This window comes from Phaenicophaeus curvirostris, chromosome 17, assembly GCF_032191515.1.
Source record: "Phaenicophaeus curvirostris isolate KB17595 chromosome 17, BPBGC_Pcur_1.0, whole genome shotgun sequence".
In the NCBI taxonomy this organism is placed as follows: Eukaryota; Metazoa; Chordata; class Aves; order Cuculiformes; family Cuculidae; genus Phaenicophaeus; species Phaenicophaeus curvirostris.
In genome coordinates, this window is record NC_091408.1 from 7,669,008 (window position 1) to 7,691,411 (window position 22,404).

A 22,404-nucleotide genomic window follows, 5' to 3' on the forward strand; every position below is an offset into this window, starting at 1 on the left:
TCATGCATGGATCCACCTGGGGGTCCATTCAGATGTGGTGATCGTTTAGGGCATCCACAGGCTGATCTGGGGATTCACCTTGGGATCAACAGGCTGCGACCTGTTGATGACCATTTACTTTGGTTAATGAGCAGCCACAGAGTATCTGTCATACTTTTAGCCCAGTGCTCTGAATTAATTTATCCATGGTATTTGCTTTTCATTTAAGTGGAATACAAATTCAGTGTTTTACGTTTAAAAAAGAAATTAATTTACAGGAGGGTTTGGGTTTTTTTCAAGGATTTAACAAGCATGTAAGAGATGCATATCGTGTCAAATTACCATAGTCTCCATAAATATATATATATTTCTAATCAATTGCTATATAACATATGTCAAGCCTTTTATTATCATTAGATGCATCTGGTTGCAATAATTATTGTATGCAAATTAAATGCCAATTAATTATTTAAAGCATATTTACAAAGAGCAACGAATCCTATAAATCTGTTACAGAGTCGTTAACCTCAGCAAACATGTTTTAAATAACCACTGTGGTGTACAGTAGCTGTCTCATTATATCTCCATTAAACCCATGGAGGAGACACTTCATTTAAACTGTGACCAAATTATTCGTTAGAGGGTAATTAGGTGCTCGCCAGCACCCCTGGTCCACCGAGAAAACTGATCTCCCTGCCCTGGATGCCCCTGAGGTGGGGATGGCAGAAAATGAGGGTGAAAGCAGTCCCATCTGAGCTGGTTCAGACAGTGCTTTTGGATTTATTACTTTAATTTTTGTTGGTTTTCCCCCTCAGCCCCTCATACAATGAGGAGCCTGCGCCACTGCCGGCCCGCGGGAAGAAGAAGAAGAAGAAGTCAGGCCGCAAGAAGCGAAGGAGGTGAGGGTGGCTGTGTCAGGATGGATGCTGGGTGCCCTTCAGGATGGGAAGCAAGCGGGTGCAGGATGGAGGCTGGGTGCCCTGCAGGGAGGTGCGAGGGGCTGGTGATTTGCAGAGGCCCAGGAAGGTGCCACCAGTTTCTTGCCCTCTTCTCAGGGTATGGAGGCCAGGCTGGGACTCAACCTCGGGGTCCCATTTTGTCCCTTTCCCAGGGGGATGCTGCCAGCGGTGGGGTAAGGGTTGGGGTGGCTGGGGGGGGCTGTGGGGAGTCCTGCCTGTCTAAGGCCCTTCTGCCTCCTCAGGTCTCCCTCCTACAGCCCTTCGCCCGTGAAGAAGAAAAAGAAGAAAAGCTCCAAGAAGCGAAAACGAAACAGGTATTTTCCCCTCGAAAAATGTGATTCCCTGCTAGCAGCAGCTGTTGGAGGGGTGGTTAGACATCGCTGCTGTGAGGCTGTGGGTCTAGCCCCACACCAGTAGAACAGAGAGATGTTAAACTCCTGAGAGTCAAGGAAATGCAGAGCCTGTATCCCTCCAGGCAAGGAGGACACAGAGCAGGGTGCCCACCAAGACGTCAAAGAGATAAATAGGAGCTGCCAGGGTGCTGGAGAAGAGAGACAGACAAGCCAAACCAGCAGATCTGCAGAACCTCTGCCTGCTCTCCTTGCTGTCCTATTTCACGTGACTCTCATCCTCTGGGATATTGATGGGATCAGCACTCAGGGCTTGTGCCAGTCTGTTTCCCTCCTCCCCCAGCTGTGCAAAGGGTCAGTGTTTGGACTAGGGAAAGGCTCAGCCTAGCTCCACAGGTCCCCATCTCAGCCTTCCCTCCCACCCTGGGTGACTGACTCTGTGTTCCTCTTCTGAAGCCCATTTTTAATTTAAAGAGCCCAATTAAATTTTAACGTTGCGCATATTTCAGTTTTCTCTCAACTGTTAAACCAATATTTGAAGAGAACAGTGGATGTTGGCTCCCTTAAAGTTCATGTATTTATAATGTATTGAACCGAAGAAAGAAGCTACCAAAAATGGATAACAGGGTGAAAAGCTGATCTTTAATCTTAAAGAAAAGGGAGGGAGGAGAACAGACAATGATATAGAAACTCCTTTAAAATATTTCCCTCCCAAGGAGGGATTCTTATGCTCTTTTATGGATGCCACCTACTGACAGCAGTCCTGGGACAGGTGTTCCTTGACTTTGAATGTTTAGTACCTATTTATGCCCCTAGAAGACGTGGATAAGTTGTAGCTGGTCCCAAAAGGCAGCATAATTAAAGCATTAGTGACCAATGGAGGTTGTTTCCAGATACCTGGTACCACATCAGCTACATATCGCAACTGACCATGCCCCAGGCAGCGTCACGGCCCCTCTAGGCAGGACTTAAGGCCATGCCTTCTGCATGATGTGGTGCTCCAAGCTGAGATGGGACACAGCGGGCTGTGCAGTGGACCGGGGCCTTGCTGCAAGGAAGAGTATCCTACATACCTTTTTTTTTGCCTGCTACTTGGTCCTTCACACAGAAAACCAGAGACTGGATGCACCTCTGTTCCCTCAAACTAAACGCAGTGCAGGACTGGAGGCAGTAGCAAAGAAAAGGGACCTACCAGGAACAGGGGATGTATTTGATCTCTATTGACTTGTTATTCTGAGGATCATAGTCTCAATTATTTGCAGACTGTGATAGTCACTTCCACCACACTAGCATTTCTCAGCTACTGCCTTGCCAGCTGGCTAAAGGAGAGCCAAGGCCATTCTGCCCAGCCTCACGGTGCTCAGGTTGATGCTGGGCCTAAGCACATTGTCTCTAACTACAGTTTTATGAGACCCCGTATTCAGTATATGTATTTGTGTCTTGCAGGTTAACCTCAAAGAAGAGAAGACACAGGTAAGAGATGAGCAAGTGTGGGAGGTGCCTTAGGAACATGATTTTAATGGTGTCTCGAAGATCTCACAAGGCTGATGTTAGCTGTGTAGGGGCAGAAGATATTTTTGTTTTGTGTCTCCTTGTCAAATCCCTTTGGCTTCCCCCATTCCCTGTGGGTCTGAAGCTACTTTCTGCCTGTTCAGCCTTATATGTTCCTCAAGCCCACAGGAATTGGGTCTCCAGCCCACCTGTGCAATCAATCCCATAGACCTCTTGGTATAAACTAGCCCCTGGCAACTTCATCCCTGTTGCATCCATCCTGCATCTTGAGTCTTCATTTCTCTTATGATTTTATTTGCAAACAGTATGGCATCCCCCAACAGTGCTCATCTTCAAAACATTCAGAGTCAGTGGGTTTTTACGTGTGTACTGGTAGAACAACTCTCCTAATTCCAGTACGTGTTTGTACTGTATCAATAACTATTGTTTTTTTCTGTGGGAAAATGCAAAGCTACTAGGATGGCTGATCCCTTTGAGGATCCTTTTTTGCCAAGCCCACAAGCCAGATTTGTCAGCAGGCACTCAGACCCCCTGTGCTACGGCAGAATCATTAATCCCTTTCATTTTTATCACACGCTCTTGGGCAAACTAGCTGTAACATTGATGTGTGATTGTGCAGCTTTTTATCAGAACAGAAATCTCCGAATTAATTAGCCATTTCTTATTTAGTTCTTCAAGCCCCAAAAGTAAGAGAAAGGAAGAAAGAAAACACAAAAAACAGTAAGTAGTGATTCACGGTGTTCCCTGCACTACCTGCAGAGAGCTGTGGGGCCAGAAAGTGCTTGATGTGGTGGGTCCCCTGGAGTTAACGCTGGCTGCACAGCCTAAAGCAATTCTTAGAATTATTTCACAGCTAAAACCACGGATTCTTGTTTTGCTGGAATTGAAAAAGACTTGTAGAGGCTTGTAGAGGGAGATTTCCTCTCCCTCTCTTTTGTGACACTTCATTCGGTACTTTTTGTATCTCGTGGGGATGTAGAGTGTCTTTCTTGTTCACGCAGTCCTGAGCACCAAACCCCTGGTTGGCTTTGCTGGAACCTGGGATAACTTACTTGAAACAGAATCTGAGCTAGCAGATGGAAATCTGCTGGTTTGTTTGGTATTAGTAGGACCTCTCCTTTAATTCTTCCCAACAAAACTTTTAGCTCTTAGGTAGAAAGGAGACAGAGCCCTGACACAGCCGATGTCACCCCAGTACACACTGGGACTGAAGAAACTGGGAATTTGTGAGATGCAGTGCATGTTGTACTGCCTGCACAGGCCATCTCTGTTAAATGCAGAAAGCTCATCTATCTCCGTTTCTCTGACTTCTACATGTTCAGTAGTGCAGCCTTTTTCTCTCAAACTGGGCTGCTGTGTACCTGGAAATCTCAGTGGTAAAACTGAGGCTTCCTGCGTTATCAGTAAAAGCAGACATCTCCCCAACCCAGTGTTACACTGGCCAGTGTACAGTAGCCTAATGATGTGGTTAAAGAAAAGATGATATGCCCTGCTGGTATACACTGACCTAGGGGAACAAGAGCTGCTAGAACTGCTCTTTGGAATAAGCCAGCCAAGGCATTTTAGCTCTTTTCAACATTTCAGCTCACAAATCAGAGCTGAGCCACTCCCAGTTTCTGCAAACGTTCTTACTGCTCCCGAGTGTGGATCAGATACATCCCATGAGCCATCTCGGATCAGGATTTCTGTATAATCGCACTGCTTTGGCTTATCTTTGTGTTGAGCAACTGGTTATCTAAATCACACAGGACCAGTTTTTCTTCCTGCAGAAAGGGGAAACTCTTAAACTGGAGGGACTGATGCAGACTGTGAAGAACAAACATGGAGATTTTCACACAAATCCACCACGTGAGGGAGAGATGTTCAGTGTTGCTGGTTTCAGCTGTATGGAAATAAGGAAGGATGACTCCACAGTGTGAAGTTTTTTAAAAAAATGTGATCATAGAGTGTGAAAAGCTTCAGAGAAAACCACCAGGTGGAGCTGAAGCAATTGCCCTGGAGGTTGCCCTTTTGTCTTAAAGGGGTGCTGCTCTCAAGCATTTGATTTGCTGAGTTTTTCTAGCGGCAAATTACTAAATGCTGACAAGCAGGTCATATTAATGCAGTCAGTGACTGGTAGAGTGGGGCTATGAAGCCAGACTGTTCCCACCAGCTAACACATCGTTAGCTTTGCCTGCTGGCACGGCGAGGCCGGCGTGAGCAGATGGCTGCGCTTCCAGATCTGAAATAAATGCTGTGGCGGGCACGACAAGAGGGAATGGGCACAGTGGGTGATAGGTAGCCTGCCACCCACATCACCCTCCTCTCTGCATGCAAGACTTCAGCTGCTGGCACGGGCAATGACAGCCCTTCAGTAACATGGCCAGGTAATCCATCAGTCACAGCCTGGATGGAACAAAGGGAAGCACAGCAGGGCACTGAAATTGGGTACCTGTGCAAGATTTGCTGGTAACTGTCCTGTGGCCCTGTCAGAGAGGGGAGCAGCAGTGACTAGACATCTATCAGAAATGGCGTGACCAGTAGGTCCAGGGAGGTTATTCTCCCTCTGTACTCGGCACTGGTGAGACCGCTCCTCGAATCCTGTGTTCAGTTCTGGCCCCTCACCACAAGAAGGATGTTGAGGCCCTGGAGCGAGTCCAGAGAAGAGCAACGAAGCTGGTGAAGGGGCTGGAGAACAGGCCTTATGAGGAGTGGCTGAGAGAGCTGGGGGTGTTTAGCCTTGAGAAGAGGAGGCTGAGGGGAGACCTCATTGCTCTCTCCAACTACCTGAAAGGAGGTTGTGGAGAGGAGGATGCTGGCCTCTTCTCCCAAGTGACAGGGAACAGGACGAGAGGGAATGGCCTCAAGCTCCACCAGGGGAAGTTCAGGCTCAACATTAGGAAAAAAATTTTCACAGAAAGGGTCATTGGGCACTGGCAGAGGCTGCCCAGGGTGGTGGTTGAGTCACCTTCCCTGGAGGCGTTTAAGGGACGGGTGGACGAGGTGCTGAGGGACATGGTTTAGGGATTGATGGGAATGGTTGGACTCGATGATCCGATGGGTCTTTTCCAACCTGATGATTCTATGCTTTTATATGAAGCCAGGTAAAGCGGTCCTGTCTCTCATACCCGAACTCTACATAGGGCAGGCTGCAGTTAAGGAACCTGTACATTATGTTTATATAGCAACTGTAAGAACTGCCTATAGGACTGGTTGCACCCTCCCACCCAGAGAGCACGCGGGAGGCTGGCTGTCCTCAAGTGCACTGTGTTATTTGGAGGCTGTCCTTCTGCATCGGCTGTTTAACAAGGAACCTGCGCTACAGAGAGGGTTGGAGCAATAAGTGTGAAAGTTGGAGCGTTGCAATGGCTTGCCTGGAGGGACAGTGCTCCCCCCAATGAGGGTCAGCAACTGGAAGGTCCCCAGGGTGTTTCCTGGTTGTCTTAGGGTAGGATGCGGGATGGAAGGGCAAGTAGAAGGGCCAGCAAGCGCATAGCTCTTTAAAGTCTTGAAAGCAGAAAGGATTGGTGTCGTCTGCTGCACTCCTGCATCCTACTCCATAGATCTTCCCCCAGCAGGCTACAGAGCCGATGTAATAGCTTGTAGTTAAAATGCTAGCATAGATCTCAGTAAGATGCCTTGCCTTAATGTCAGTGTAGCTAGGAAATGGAGAATTTCTTATGCCTTGGTGGCCTGCACACCGTTTCATACACCAGTCTCTCTGGGTTAAAACTCAGAGCTCCTTTCTGATTTGAATGTTACTGACTTCAGCCTCCAGCTGCTGGCTCTTGCGTCCACCGCAGTCTGCTAGCCTAACGGTAGTTTTCCCCTCTGCTTCTTAAAGCTCTCGTGGGCGCACCCGAAAATCTCATCGCCATCGTCACCGCCACTGCCATTCTCGCTCAGAGAGCTCTGACTCCCACTCTCCCAGCTGCCGACGCAGGTAACGTCACCGCTCCCTGAGCTAAGTGTCCTGCAACACTTCCCAGTGGGCTGAAGGACATGATTGCAATAACCTGTGTGACCCTCAAAGTCTCTGCAGAGCCACATCCAATTCTGGTAGCAGCTATGTCACATACTGGGGGTTGAGTTTCTTGTGATATTGGCCATAGAAGGGTTTTGCCTTGAGGACCAGTGGCTGCAGCTTTTTGGTCTGGCAGTCACTTTTAATCCCCATGGCTGATGATCAGCCCATGACAGCTGATTCCAGCCTAGTCTTCCTTCCCCAGCCCAAGGGCTCTGTACTGCTGATGTCCCAAGAAACCCTTAAACATGATCCTAGCAATGGAAATATATTTGCCCGTGGCAATTTATAGCCACTGTCTCTGACCTGATTAAAATCTCCGTCCTGTGGATGACAGATGCATCCTGGGGCCAGCTAAGTGGATGCTGGTGCTAGAGCTGGCATCACTGCAATAGCAAGTTGCGTAGTTTATACACATCATGAGTTCATGTTTCACATTTTCTGAAAGCACTTGAAGAAACCACCCCCATTCTCCCACTTCACTCCTAACTACTGGGAATTTTCTTATGAAAAACCCATGATCAGTGCGGGGAGGAATGCAATCAGTAAGTGGAGGGGTGCTCATGCGAGAGCAGAGCATGACTTCTCTTGGAGGTGTATCACCATAGGGACATTCGAGGCTGTGTGAAAGTACGATTTGCCTCAAGCCACCATGAGATTGTGAATTGGAGCTGAAATCTGAGCATAAAGTCCAAAGCCTGGATGCAAAGTATTTTTTTAAAAAAAGTAGAAAAGCAAAACACCCCTTTTCTCTCCATCGTGACTCCACAGAGCAGTCATGTGGAAGAGCTTCTCCCACACACAGTGGCCTAACACAGAGCTGCCAAGGGTTTGTATGGAGCAGGTAACGGGCACTGCTGCAATACTGAGGAATAATGGTGTGGCTGTTCATGTCTTCTGGAGGCACAGAGCCAGGTCTCGGGAGGAAGGGCGTAAAACACGGCGAAGACACTCCCGGCACCACTCAAAGATCACAGCAAGGCGAAGCTCCTCTGCAGAGGTTCAGGCCAGCCAAAAAGCCAGCCAAACCCTCCCGCTCTACAGCTTCCTCTCTCCTAAGGAAGTCGTAAGTATTACATGCTGTGCTTCTTTGCTTGAACTAGCCACGGGAATCTGGGCAAGAAATCTGATATGAAATTTTTATAACTCAATTACAGTGATGTTAGACAAAGTTGGTTAAAACTGTATTATTTATTAATGGTGCTGTTCTCTGATGTATTTAAAGTCATTCTTTCCTTCAGCACTTTCACACCAAGGGTGGGGCTGGAGAGGGGAAAAACTGGCAAAGGCTCTAGCCTATGAATAATGAATTGAGGACATTTAACAAAGAAGTGGCCTCCAGCAATGGTATTTTACAGGGAAGTGTTTGTTATGCAGTCTTTGCTCAGCTGGATGTGAACTTACTTCACTGGTCTTCGTGTCCAAAAGTTTACGTTCTTCAGGGGAAGAAAGAGAATCAAATACATATGAAGGAAACATTTACATTTAATGAGTTGGTGATTATTGGCAGTGGATGTTTTCTGACTATCAAGATCCTTCTAGGATCACAGTTGCTCTGGACTGACAAGCCCAGGAGCCAAATTTGGAACTTATGAGGAGCTCTCATTGATGCTAATGGGAACTGTATGTGCAGCTGAGGGTAAAACCAGGCTTAGTGCCTTGGGATGTTTTTCCATATACATGAAAAGAGATGATATAATGCAGGGAATTGAGGGAGCAAGAGATGGAGAGAAATATCAGATGCAGATTGATATGAAGTCTTCCTTTTCCATGGCACATTTCTCCGTTGTTTCTGGTAGCCGCAAAGCGGAGGTTTTGATGCTCTTTGATTGTGGTGTCAGTATCTAATAGGCCTTCTGAAGAGATAAATTGTTACATAGGACTCGAGGTAGAGCACAATCTGGTACTCACGCGTGTGGATATGTAAGGTTAGAGGTGTCTTGAGTATGGAGTCCTCTAAACCTCAAAGTGGTATACAGTAGGGAACTGATCAGTCATCAATTGGAAATAGCTCAGCCATACGCAGTAGCTACATCAGATATGAGATAGATCGTGCCAACAAGAGGAGAGACTTCATCCGCTCACCCACACAGACAGCATTCTGATCAAAATACACGGAGATTATACGTGGGTACAGACAGGCACAAGCTGTCTCTCAACATTATAGATATGCATATTTGCTCTCGTTACATATATCTACTGAGTGTATAGTGCACATGTGAGTCATTGCTTCTAAAACCATATAAGGTAGAGTGGATAGCAGAACCTACACACCACACTTGGATGTGTGCATGTGTGCACACGTGCAAAGAAAGAATAATAAGGTATTAAGCTTTTATTGCCTTGAGACTGGGGTGTTGCCCTCTGTCAACTTGTGAAAGTAGGAATGAGTTAAGAGCTGCTTCCAAAAAAGCAACCAGCCAAAGACTGCATCATGTCAGCAGGGTTTGGTTTTGTTTTTTTTTTTTTTGTTCAAGCTTCATATTTTACATGAATGTTTTCAAGTCTAAGCCTGGTTTTCAATTGATACTAGGTTTCCTCTCTCTGAAGCCAGGCTCCCTGAGTCCTGTGAGGCCAACTGCCAGCTGTTCTGTTCCCAGAGCAAGAGTAAACTCTAATTTAAAATTGTAAAACCTTTCAAATGAGCTAAACTCAAGCATGCTGCACTCCCCTTTCCACTTGCTTCATTTGGGATAAATGAGCACACAAGCTGCAGGGCAGGGAAAATCAGAGCTTAATGGTTACAGATGCAGGGGATGAACGCAAAGTAAAAAGTCATCAAGCCCCTACAGCATCCTTACTAGTAAGGGTTAATAAAGCAGGCAACTATTTCAATGACTAAAAGACATTGATACCTTTACTATGCAACTCACTACTGTCCTGTCCTTTTGTTCCCCAAACTAGTATGCTCTCCTGGGGCATCATTCAAGAGCACATTTAAGCACTTGTTTAAATTGAAGCCTATGGTTAAGTGCTGTCCCTGAAATTTTCCTGAATAAGGTCATTAAATATCGTGTACTAAAAACTGGCAAGGGAAAAATGAAATGGAAACTTCTAGTCTCATTTATTAATGACTATATATAATTCTCTGATGCCTCTCCTTTTGTGAGTTAAATGATTGCTCTGTAACTAAGCTCAGTTTCATCAGAATCTACTTTGAGAGCAGCCTGGATTTGTTATGAGGTGAAAATAGACTCTTGCAGAAAATCTTGATCACTTTTCAAGAGTAAATTACTGGAAAAGAACAGATTTTGTGGAAAACTCCAGAACTGGGATTTAAAAATGCCATGTTTCAGTCCTCTGTGGAGGCTGGTGTGTCAAACTCCCTGCCCTTCCCTGTGGGCCTGGGCTCCCAAACTGAAATATCCTTACCTGGGGAGATGTGTTGTCATATCTCCAGAGGAAAGAGATTGTCCAGGGAGGATCCCAACATGCAAAGGAGACCCAGAGAGACAATGCGCAAATTCCCATGAGGTAATGCTAAAGCATTTCCAAATCAAAGATTTTGCTTTTTAAACCAATTTTTATTCTATATTCTTTTTTCTTCTGAAAAGTTGAAGTATTTTGTGGTAAATTGTGCCATGCACCCACAGCATAACACACACACCACCCCTCCTCCAGTTTGTTTTCCTTCTTTTCTACTGGAACAGCCACGTTTTCTTACTACGTCTACCTGTAATTTATAAGGGATAAAGCATACACAAGAATGCCCTGCCCATGCAGCTACCTTGCTGCTTCTTTCCCTCCTGCCTTTATGCATAAGCTGATGCACGTTCACGCATGCACACATGCAGAAACACAAAGTTCCTTGCTACTTTCCTTTTTGGCAGTGACTTTCCAAGCTTCTCCTTCTCATTTTTCCTTTAATCCCATGCAAACGCAACAGCCACCTGCTGAGAATAGGATTGTGGGTCTGTGCCTTGGCATGCCGAGGAACCATGGGTAATATGCAGCAGCTATTTTTAAACAGAATGCCCCTAACCTGCTGCAGACAGTTTATTCCACATTGATACAGATGTATTACATGCCACTGTGCTTTCTGTTGAGCAGTGCAATATAAATACCTGCAGGCTGTGAATCTAATTGCCTCTGTACCTGATGAAGACAACTGCACACTGCATACACTTTCCTTGCCAGCTCCTTCGCTTCCACAGAAACTCATTTATGATATCACAAATTAACATAGGCTTGAGCCAGATTTTCAGGGAAGCTCAGTGGGGTAGGGTTCCAAATGATGCTGTTTGTCTTTGTGCTCCTGCGTCTGCAGAAAGGTAGGAGTGGGGAGATGTGTGCGCAGGAGGGCTCAGAGAAACCAATAGCAGACCTGTGTGTTGGCTTGCTTTTGCTCTCTGATTTCTAGCTTTGGTTTTGCCTTACAGAGGAAAAGCTGTTTGTTTAACTGCTAGGCAGCATGTTTCTGACAACTAACAGGGTCATAGAAGAGCAGAAAGGCAAAGCCTTCCATTAATATGGAAGTTGTTCTCTTCTTGCTTCTGCTTTTTCCCCTCCCAGCCAGGGGACTGGAGTCATTGATGCAAGATCTTTATTCCTTTCATTACTCCCATGGACAGAAAAAGAGAGAATGGGAGACATTATGCACCTCTGAAAAAGATAAACTCTGCTCTGAAGCGAGTTACAAAATAAGAGAAAAAAGACCCAAGAAAGAAACCCTCCAACTATAAGTGAGGCTGTGCCACGCTGCTCATTGATGGGTCTCGGTCCCCTTATGACTGAGAAAATGCATAGTCGTCTCTCACCCCAGGGCTGTTTGCAGCACAGTAAATGGACTTGTTCTGTTTAATTGGAAGACAAGTAACGATTATATTTTTGTAACCTATTAGACCGCACTGTCTCTTGGTCTAGGATTGCACTCAAAATTACAGTCTGGAAGTATGAGTGAGTGCCTCATTTCGACCCCCTCTTCATCTTGATTAAATAATGATTTGAAACAAAAAATCCAATAAAAATATATCTTGGGTTCCCTTGAGGGCAGCTCTAGGTCCCTTGCTGAAAGCTGGAGGAAGCAAAGTTCACTGAGATTATTTAATTACTTATTAGAGAGGAGAGAAAAGAATCAAAATGTTCGCATAGAGAAAATTAGATCCATGAAAGAGCGGACTCTTTTTAGGACACTTAAAAAAAATAAAAAGCCATTAGAATTCAATTGAGTTCTGCACAGTGTTTTCAGACGTGGTGCTTGGCTTCCAACTGATGTGGCTGCCGTGCCTTTTAGAACATAAAATGGCACCAGAAGCAAAGCCCAGGTCATCAGACGGGGAGTTTGTCTCTGAGCAGATGGGCGAATCAAGCATCTTGAGACTTGTCCTCACCACAGGACACACATCTGCCTTGGAGCCTGCAGGAAGCTACTGGCTGCAGCCTGGTGCCTCGAGGTGGTGGGGTTGGGAAGCTGCTGTCCCTCCCCTCGGCATTTGCCTTTCCCAGGCCAGACCATCCAGCCCTCACAAGGGCTGTGGGATCTGTATTTCACTGGTATCTACATGTTGCCTCTTCCCAGAGTACTGCTACCACAGATGGTGAGCTACAGAGGAGCTTGTTGATCCCCCTCCCCCCGTCATTTGACAGATTTTGTGATGTGCTGACAGCAGTTGCTACTTTGAAGGTAGACGTCATAGAATCATAGAATCGCCAGGTTGGAAGAGACCCACCGGATCACGGAGTCCAACCATTCCTAGCAAGAGTGTGCATCCCAGGTCCCAGCGGCAGTCTTGAGAGCTGTTTTGGAAATGCCAAGAAACTGCTGGATTTCTTGGCAGAAATAAAGGCCTTTTGGTTTAAACTGGAAGGGAACAGAATTGGTAGCATTTGCACGTGCAGTGCTGGGCTTGGTGTCCCTTGGTGCAGCCCACTTCTTGTCCCAGACCTTTCCTACCCCTGCAGCCAGGGAGTACCTCACATGATATTTTTGTGCCTGTAAGTGCAAGATAGTCAAAAGCTGGTTGTGTCTTGATTAGGGTGCTGATCTAATGCAAAAATCTTTTAAAAAAATATAGTGTCATATTTGAAATTGCAGTCGTGTCTCTTCTAGGGTATGGATGTGCTTCCATACAGTGCTTAGGGACATGGTTCAGTGGTGGACTTAGCAGTGTTAGGTTTACAGTTGGACTTGATGATCTTAAGAGTTGTTTCCAACCTAAATGATTCCATGATTTGTAGCAAGGAGGACAGTTCACTTGGGGCTCTGGATTTGGCGTCAGGGTTTCAGAAAGAACTGGTGAAAGACAGAGAAAAGATGGATAGCTGGCTCTCTTATGGCTTTAACATACCAGTTTGTACTGGAGCTAGAGACTCAGCTAGAGCTGAGAAGTAGCAAGGAACAGTACCAGATACAGAAATGAGATTTTGCAACTTGTGCCTCCACTCGTTCCTAGTTGGGAATATTTGAGAGATGTTTCTGCTCTGGCCAGGGCTTCTGCATTAAAGATACAAGTTGGCTAGTAAGGAAGGATCATTTCATTTCCCATGTCTGCTGCTGGAGCTCCCAATGCCTCCAAGTTAGGACTGAGCACAGCTTAGAATTTCGTATGAGGTGGGGATGGGTGAGTCTTCACCTCCAGTGTGGATTTGTAGGGATGAACTAATTCCTGTCCCTCTTTCCCTTATCCCAGAAGCAGTAATGCCTCTCTCTCTGGCAACATAGGAAGTACTTGGAGATCCTCCAACTCCAGGTGTTTTCAGAGCATGAGGATGTTGTGGGCAGTCATTGTTCCATGAACTGTGCTGAAAGCCACTCTGTGTGTTGGCAGCTCCACTCTGGTTTCAGTTGCTGCTGGTTCAGCACATGAGTCTGAGTCAGATGTCCCCGTCTCCATTAGAACTTTTTGAATTAGGTTGAGAGCAAGCCCCTGCCCCAGCGACACAGATTGGCAGGAAGGAGGATGTAAAGGCACCATCTGATGGGATGAAGGAGCTCTGCGTGAACGGTGACAGGATCTGTAGGATAAGAGCAAGCCCTGTCCCCGTGCCAGCCAGTCCAGGGCGAAGTTCTCTGTAGGGACTGTCCCTGCTGTGTGACAACTGACGCAAGTCGCTTCTGCTCCCTGAGATGTTACCGATGTTGCAGTGTGGTTTTCTCTGGGCAGAATACCCCAGATTTGTGAGGGCATGGACCAGATCCCCAGTGTGGACAGCATGGCATAGAGCGGCATTGTGTGCCCCAGAGCGTAGCGTGAGGACACGTGTAGGTGGACGAGGGAGCATGGCTTGCTGGGATGATGTTGGAGGACTGTCCTGAGCAGGGGGGAACCAAACCTCTGTCCACACTCTAAGGACCCTAGACCAAATCTTACGTGTGGGAATGAGTAGAGCAGAGCATCTGAATCAAAGAGGAGGGGGCCACCCAAGTGTGCAGTTGTGCTGGATCCATGTAATTCTCCCCCCACTGTGAGGGCAGAGGTTTTATTAGCACAGCCTCACTCCCAGTTCCTGCACTGGCTCATGCAAATGCCAGCAGAGTTAAAACTTGGCTCTAAAATACTCAAATGATGTCAGTCCCCCTGGGTGGTGCCCAGGGTCCCAGGCAAAAGCCCTGCCCAGTGCAGCCTATGTTGGTTTGAGGTCCTTGCTGACCCGGTTGGGTTCAGCAACCCACCAAAACCCATCAGGACATGGTTGAACCCCCATGCAGAGGCTGGCAGGAGCAGGACTGTCGTTCCCTTCCCTGTAGGTCTCCAACGCCGCACGGGGTGGGGGATATCCTCCTGTTTTTTCTTTTTGATGTCTTCCCTTTGAGTTCCCTTTGTCGCTTCCACGACACCCAAGGGGATTTAATGCAAGCTGAAACTTTCCAGCAGAAGCAATCAGGCCCCAGGAAAGGGCTGGATGGCCTAAATTAAAGCAGAAGGGAATAAAAATGGGTTATAAGCAAGACAAGCACGCAGACGAAAAGCAGTCATGACATTTGCATAGAGGAGGTGAGCGAACAGTTGGCAGTGTGGATTGAAGAGAGGGTTTATGTTTTTTTCATGTAATTTGAGACTCTAATGATGGACTTATGTTGCCCGCTCTTCCTTTTTTCTTACACCTTACCTACTAAAGGAGGAGTTCTTGATGGGTAAGTGGATGCTATCCGCAAGACACCAGGGAATTTATTAGAGGTCACTCAAGCGCATTAGCTGTATCTTCTTCAGGGGGAAAAAAGCACACAAAGAACTATCTGTATACCTTTTATTTCCAGAGGGATTTTTCTTTTTTCCCCTTCCCCTCCTTTTTTCTTTCTTTTTTTCTTTTTTTTTTTTTGTTTCAGTGTTAAGCTTGATTATTTGCCAGTTTTTACTTTTTACAGAAGCCCTTGATTTGATTTGATTATTCTTTGCTTATTTTAGTGACGATCATTCAGCCTCTTTATTAAGGAAGCTTAAAATTTAAGAGTTTGTTTCATTTTTGTTTTCTTTCCAAGAATTATGTAGGGGGTTTATATGCATATTCTCATTTCTTTTTTTTTTCTCCCCCTCTTTAAAGTTAAAGGGCTTTGTCCTCTGTTAGAGCTTTTTACTTTAGTTAGTTATTTTGATTTTTTGGTTGCCCATTTATGTTGTTGAACTCTTTTGTTTAACATGAATCGCATGCTGATACTCTTTGCATGATCTCTAAATCTTACCGTTATCATAGCAGGGGGAAAAGAAGTTTCTTCTTACTGTGGATTTCTTTCAGGGTTATGTGCTTTTGTTTTCTTCTCCTCTTTCTTCTTTTTCTTTCTTACTTTCTTACTTTGTTTGTTTCCTTTCCTTTCCTTTTGTTTCAGTGCATCATGATGGTAAAATTTCTGGGTTTATTAAAAAAAAAAAAAAAAGCAAAGTAATACCAAAAACACCCCCTCCCCCCAAAGAAACGTTCAAACAATGCCAAATGGCTTTTTTACTTTCAGATCTCTCAGTCAGGGTCTTCTGCTGGCCTCTTTACCAAAACAGACAGCCCGCCTGGCAACCTAGCCAGCCAGAATGGAGAGTATCATGAATATGACTCAGGAAACGATACTTCCTCCCCACCCTCCACTCAAACGAGCTCATCCAGGTCAAAGGACAGCCAGGAGAAACGAAGTCTAGTCCATGATGGCTTTGGCCATGCCTTCTCGTCCGGGAAGCCCAAACTGGCCAACAGCGATAACAGCTCTGATTCAGGAAATTCCTTCACCAGTTGCTTTTCCCAGACCAAGGGAACAGCTTTGGAAAATCTGTCTCCAGATGCCCAGGGACAAGACCGAAGGTCAGTGATTACCAGTAGCTGCTGCTGGCAGCCCAATACCTGGTACGTTGTTGCTCTGTATCTCCTGCCTGCTCGCCAGTTGCAGCGGTGAGCTGGCAGGGAGGTTTTTGTGGTCTGGAGGCTGTTCGATACAAATCAGACCCACGGTCTTGCCAGTCTGGATTCCACTACCCAGCAATGACCAATACTGTAGCCTGAGGAGGAAGATGAAGACCCAGCTATCACGCCCCTGTGCCAGTCCTTCTGGCACTAATGTGGCTAATGCAGGGCTTGGCCCTGGGTTTATTGGTGTCCTAAAAGCAGCCCTGCTCAGCTGGACATGGCCATGTCAAAGAAAATAGCCACTGGCTCTTCTGGGCAAAGTCTGGAAAGGTGCGTCAAGGGGTTGCCGTGCTAATTCTCCTCCTTTGCTTACTGTGGGGAAGGGGAGTGGGGTTCATATTCGTTAAAACCATTATGGGCTGTTCTTTCACCTGTCCAATGAGCCAAATGCAGCCTGCCCTTTCCCAGCTAATTCAGGACCGGTCCTGGGTGGCAAGATAGCATCTCCTGCAGGTGGGGAGCACAGGGAGAGACAAGGACCTTGCTGGTTGTGTGATAACACAGCTCTGTGTGCCAGGGCCACAGGGCATCAGGGATGGGACCAGGAGTCAACCCACCATCTGATGCCACAGCATCATCAGGAGAGGGGAGTAGATACCAGCCTCCTCACTGCCTCTTGTTCCTGGGGGTTTGCCAGTTGATGTTGGGGATGAAGGCACTGAAGCGTAGTGGCTGGTACCCAAGGCTGTGCTCAGTTGGTGCTCTTTGGGAGCTCTTTCTGCTCAGGCCCTCAGGTCTTAAATGCTGACAGTCAGAGGCAGGACGTGGTCTGAGAGTGGGGGCACTAAATGAGAGAGCAGAGGGAGCAAGGGGAATTAGAGATGGGAAGAACAAGACCTTGATTTTCAGTCAGAGGATAAAATTGTAGGGTTGTACTTTTCACATTGTGACTCTGGTGGGATAACTCTGCCTTCACATGGGTTGAGCTGGGATTGCAGCTGGCCCTGCCTGTTGGGAGGCTGCCTCGCCACTGGGCTCTAACCCTACTTCATACCCAGGGCACTTCTGGAAGCAGAGGAATTCATGCAGCTCTGTCCAAAGGCAGGAGGACATGCCTGCTCGTGCTGCTCCACAGCCAGGCTGGAGCTCAGGCTCTTGCCCTGCCATGCTCTGGTTTTCCCTTGCTCTAGTGCTTCTCGCCTCCCTCCCTCCCCAGGATCTGCACTGCTTACTGGCCTGACCCAGGCTTCACCAACCACACACCTCTGGTGTGTTTGGAATGAGGCAGAAGAGCTGCCCCTCGCCACCTGAGACCTCTTCCACAGCCCTTTCCTGGCACTATCTGGAGCATGAGCTCCTAAGCTCTGACCCACGTGCACAAGGTCTCCTGCAACAGCAGCCTGAGCAGCTGGGAGGCTTTTATCTGGGGAATGGGAGGATGGAAGTACTTGTTGTCTGGAGCATGGTGCTCCCCTCAGCCAGGGACCAGTCCCAGTTCAGCCACAGCTTCAGTGACTGTCCAAATATATGTTCACAGAGCGTGCCTGTCCTTGTGTCTCAGCTGTTCAGAGGAGGAGAAGCGAAACTTCCTCCCGTCCCCAACCCGCAGCTCCCCGCTGAGGCCCTGCTCCCACAGCGAGTCCTATACCAGCACGGGCAGATCCTCCCCCAGCTCCATCCACTCCAGTCGCTCCAGCTCCTCACACCACAAGGCCTCTCCCAGGTACTCCCGAAGCAGGTCCTGCTCTTCAGGAAAGAGGTAAGGCCAGCTAGAACAGCTGCTTCCATTATCCTGGGCGATGTCTAACTCTTGCAGACTGGCAGGCTCCTTGCAGGAGGAGGTGTAATAATTTGGGTGGTGCCTAGGGATCCACATGGCTTGGGGTGATCTGTCCACACAGACCTGATCTGAGACCATGAAATATGGGAAATCAGTTACCCCTATAAGCCCAGATTCAGAAGAGTCTGGTACAGCCTCACCCCTTAGTGTCTAACTCTTTTGTGGTTCTTGCCTATCCACAGGTCTTCTTCACGGTCCCCCAGCTATTCCTCCAAATCCTGCAAAAAAAGTCCTGAGAGGAGGAGTTCAAGGCCTCGTCGGAGCCCCAGTTACTCCCGCTACAGCCCTAGCAGGTAAAGCTGTCCCCTTATGTGATATCTGCTGTCTCACGCTTTCCCACTGTCTCCATCACTTGTTTGGACTCCAGCACGCTTGCTGACTCCTGCCAGCCTGAAACTGTTCCTTCAGCTTCACCACTAGGTGTTTTAGTCCTCAGCACTTGAGAGGGAGCAGGGGGATGCGGAGTGAGGCATATGACAGTATGTTGTGTTGGTCTTCAGACCACTGGGAATTCCTCACCATTTATTTCCACAGAGCTGGTGCTTGTTGCAGAGGGAAGAGCCCAGAGATGAGCCTTCCACTTTTTATGGGAAAAACAGATTTGCTTTAGGCAAAGAACTGCCCTGCATTGATTCAGGGAATTTCTTACAAGGCACTTTTGGGGGTAGGCTGCTGGGAGGGAGACCTGATTTATCTTTGGCTTTGAAGCATCATGGTATGTCACATGGGGGCGTGCAGCAGGTGAAGTGACTGTTCCTCCACTCCGAGCTTTGCAAGGGAACACGCTATGGCACTGGAAGTGCACAGATGGCTGCTCGGTAGTGTTTGCCAGGGTCTCATCCGCGTGGGAGATACATCATAGGAAACCCCAGGGAGTGCCCCTCTCTATTGTGCTGGGGGGCCAGCAGACGTGTGAATGGTGGGCAGAGCGTTAGGCTCCAGTTGGGTCTGCCCACATCTTTCATCAGCAAAGAGCCCGTGCCAGCCAGCCCCTGCAGCTCTTTTTGGAGAAGGATCTTGTTGCAGTAGGGGAAGACACTCTGCTTTTCAGTATCTTTCCTGAAGACAGACTCTGTCCTTGCTCTGCCAACGAGGTGTCAGGCCCTGGGAAGTGCCCCTGCTGCGTAGGCAGATGCCAGGTACCCTCATGTTGGCACTCACACAGCCTTGCAGGGCGAAGCTCAGTTCAGGAAACTCTGCTTCCCACACAGCTCATAGCTCAGTCCTAGAGATGTCTTTAAGCTTTTTTTCTGGTAGTATCTCTGCTGCTTTGAACATTTTGCACCCCTGAAACGCTACATTGCCAGGTTCTGATTCTCACAGGCTGTGACAATCCCTGCACTGGTATAGGAGAATATTTCCTGCCTGCAAGAATCAGGCTCTTGACCTGTAACACATCACTTTGCAGATGGCATTGAGCCGGGTGTGTGAAGTCAGCTACACTCCATGGAAGGGCCTGTGCTGACGTGTACAGGAATTTAACAAAAGAGAAAACCCTCTGGCACTCCTTCTGGCAAGCTGTGCAGAGCTGCACAGCCCTGCAGGGAAACTGGGGGGGGCCTCTGCTCACACGGGCCTCCTGGCAGGGCTGTTCTTCCCTGCTTCTGCAGCACAGCCAGCAAGAGCAATTTTAGTAGAGCTAAATACAGAGTGTGTCAAGAGACAGGGGAACATGGGCACCATCTTAGCTGGGCAGCGCAGGACAATCAGCAGACACTGCTGAAACCTCTAGATACAATTAGTGGCTGACCATCTGTCCAGCCAGAGGAGTGTCTCTTTGTGCCTTCATGGGTCACCCCAAACCATCCAAAACCCACCCACAAACTCCCAGTTCTGTGCCTTCCCCAGAGACCGTGAGCGAGAGCACAAGTATGGCTCCAGTGAGAAGGAGTCGCACAGGGAGCGTGACCGGCAGCGGCGGCGGTCCTATTCCCCCCTGAGGAAACGCAGGAGAGACTCTCCCAGCCACCTTGAAGCTCGGCGCATCACAAGGTAAGGGGACAGGGTGCCATCATTTGGAGACAGTCTCGGCTGGTGCTCCCTGGGGTGAAGGCTGGCAGTTCTTGGGTCCCAGCCCTTGCTGCAGGAGGAGACCAGTTTCCCTGAGCCTGATCAGCAGGCCCTTCTGCACCTCATAGAGTGTGGGGATTTCCAGCTGGTGGCAGGGGGAGGATGGGACAATAAGGTCTCATTTACAACAAAGAAAAAAGGTTGATGAAGTCAGAGCAGGGACTCACCTGGCAGGTACCAGGCGCATCCCCTCACAGGTTTTTTGTTCCACCCTCTCCTGTGGTGTCCCACACTGTAGAGGTTGTCAACTATTGACTCTAAGCTTCACACTGAGGGCTCTTTGAGACAGCATCAGGCAGGGCCCAGCCCCAAGCCTGGTGCTTGGGGCATTCCCCGGGGCCCTTGGGATGGGTAGTTTGAATGCCAAGGCCTGTCAACTACTTGATCTCTTCCTTTTTTTTAATTTTAAAGAAACACAGTCACATTTTTGGGGAATATTGTGCAGAATAAACAGTGCTTTTTAGAGATTTTGGCGGTAAATCCATCCTTGTGCTGCTGGTAACTCACATCTTTCTATCCCTACAGTGCCCGCAAACGCCCCATCCCCTACTACCGTCCCAGTCCCTCCTCATCCAGCAGCGCCAGCAGCTATTCCTCCTGGTACAGCAGCTTTAGTCGTTCCCCGAGCAGAAGCCGGAGCTACTCCAGCTACCGGACAAGCCGGAGCCGAAGCTGGAGCAGCAGCAGCGCTGAGGGCAGGAGCCGCAGCCGGAGTTCATGCCCCAGAAGCAGCCGCAGCAGGAGCAGGAGCTATGACTCAGGAGGCAGCTCTGATAGCCTGCGTCGCTAGGGAGTCGTCACCTCCAAATTCCTGGCATTCTCCGCTTCCTTCCCACCTACCTGGCCATCGATAGCTATCATCCCCAATACCGATGCGGTGACGCTGCTGGGCTCCCCTTCCCTGGTTCAGAGTAAGAGCCCCGTGCACCGGGCACAGCCCCTTCGCTGCCTCATGAAGCAGGTGGCTTCATCCCAGCTCCCCAGGCCAGGTCTGCAAGAAGGGTCGGTGCTTTACAGAGGATCTGCCACAACAGACCTGCTCCATCCTCCCTGACGTCCCCGTCTCCCCGTCTCTGCCGCTCTCCAAAGCACTACCAGCTGGTCCAAAGGAAATAATTCAGCTCCTTGCTCTTCTGCCAAACCAGGAGGCAGCAAATTAATTTCCGTTGGAGGGAGAGACTCAGTTAGGGAGGAATTTGTTGGGAAACTTTAGTGATGAGTGGAGGGGACCTGTCCCCACCAAGACAAATATTGGTTCCCTCCAGAGTTTCTGCCCACTCTGCAGCAGGCCTGTTTCGTGAGAGAATCTTTATTTATTGCCAGCCAGCCAGTCCCTGCTATAAATAGAAGGGTAGAAATCCCTCGTGATGTAATTCCTGGGGAGAAAAAAGGCCATTCCAACTCTTTCTCCTGCCCTTTCCTAGCGGGTATGAAGCATCTTTTGCAGGGTTATTTTATTCCCCCCAGCACTGTGATGTGCTTATAAACTGCTGAGGCCTGAAGCAGGCGTGGAGCCAGTTGGGTACAAGGGAGAGAGGGGAGCTGGCTGCACTCTGAAGGTCAGGGCATGGCATGGGAGGTGAAGGCCATGGAGTTCCTTTCTTGGAGCAACCCTCTTACAGTTTGGATTTAGGTTTTGCTAAAGGGAGCCTTGCCCCGGGTGCATGGTGCTGGTGGGACTGTAAGGAGATAAAGAGATAGCCTAGCTGTGGGGTATAGCGAGAGTAAAAGGGGTTAAAGGGCATTATGTGAGCCAGGGGCCCCAATTTCCCTTCCTCACAACAGGCAGTGACTTCAAGCAGTGCCTGGGGGATTTCAGGAAATCATTTCTTCTTGCTGCTCCTGAGGCAGGATGAGCCGCCCTAGCAGCCCCATCGCAGGGCTCTCGCTGAGCTGGGGCAGATGCACTCGTGCCCCAGTTTGTTGCTGGGAGGACAGAGCAGCGCAGGGGGACAGAAGGGGTCCCCCACTACCTGCCTGGTTTTCCAAGGAGCCGCAGGCAGTGGCAGGAGAGCCCTAGGGTTCTGTCTCCCTGCCGGGCCTGCCAGCCCAGCTGCCTTGGCAATTACTGTGTTTTGCAGGGTAACAAAGGCTTCTCCCAGCACAGGCTGAGCTGGTGCTGAGGAGTTTCTTTATATTACAACACCTGGGTGCTTAGAGACGCTAATTTGGACTTAAGACTTCCCTCCCTCCTTTTTTCCATCCCCTCCCCTTCCATCCTGCATGATTATTAACGAGTTTGGGCTTAATGAGTCAAGAAGGTGTGTCATTCAAGTGTCACAGAAAAGGGCTAAGTGGAGGCAGCATCTGCTGGAGGAGAAGAGAGGGTATAAAGAAATGCAACCCCCCTCCCAGCCATAGAGTTACCTACAGACTCCAGTTTTGCTGGCAGCGGGTAAAGGGGCAAAGTTGCGAGCAGAGGAA

At 48.4% G+C, this 22,404-nt stretch overlaps 1 protein-coding gene across 3 annotated transcripts in view; it reads left to right on the plus strand.

The window, feature by feature from the left end:
• The window catches only part of SRRM4 (serine/arginine repetitive matrix 4), a 42,537-nt gene extending 21,377 nt beyond the window's left edge, over nucleotides 1-21,160 (plus strand). Inside the window, exons 3-13 of one of the 3 annotated variants that reach the window (XM_069871283.1) lie at nucleotides 795-878; nucleotides 1,181-1,252; nucleotides 2,735-2,761; nucleotides 3,470-3,520; nucleotides 6,624-6,722; nucleotides 7,707-7,869; nucleotides 15,691-16,028; nucleotides 17,608-17,829; nucleotides 18,093-18,203; nucleotides 19,759-19,902; nucleotides 20,506-21,160. In XM_069871283.1, the coding sequence (XP_069727384.1) occupies nucleotides 795-878; nucleotides 1,181-1,252; nucleotides 2,735-2,761; nucleotides 3,470-3,520; nucleotides 6,624-6,722; nucleotides 7,707-7,869; nucleotides 15,691-16,028; nucleotides 17,608-17,829; nucleotides 18,093-18,203; nucleotides 19,759-19,902; nucleotides 20,506-20,770 (1,576 nt within the window). In that variant the 3' untranslated portion in view covers nucleotides 20,771-21,160. The remainder of the gene's footprint in view (nucleotides 1-794; nucleotides 879-1,180; nucleotides 1,253-2,734; nucleotides 2,762-3,469; nucleotides 3,521-6,623; nucleotides 6,723-7,706; nucleotides 7,870-15,690; nucleotides 16,029-17,607; nucleotides 17,830-18,092; nucleotides 18,204-19,758; nucleotides 19,903-20,505) is intronic. The other 2 variants (XM_069871285.1, XM_069871284.1) reach the window with 2 other exon arrangements.
• The last annotated feature ends 1,244 nt before the right edge of the window (nucleotides 21,161-22,404 follow it).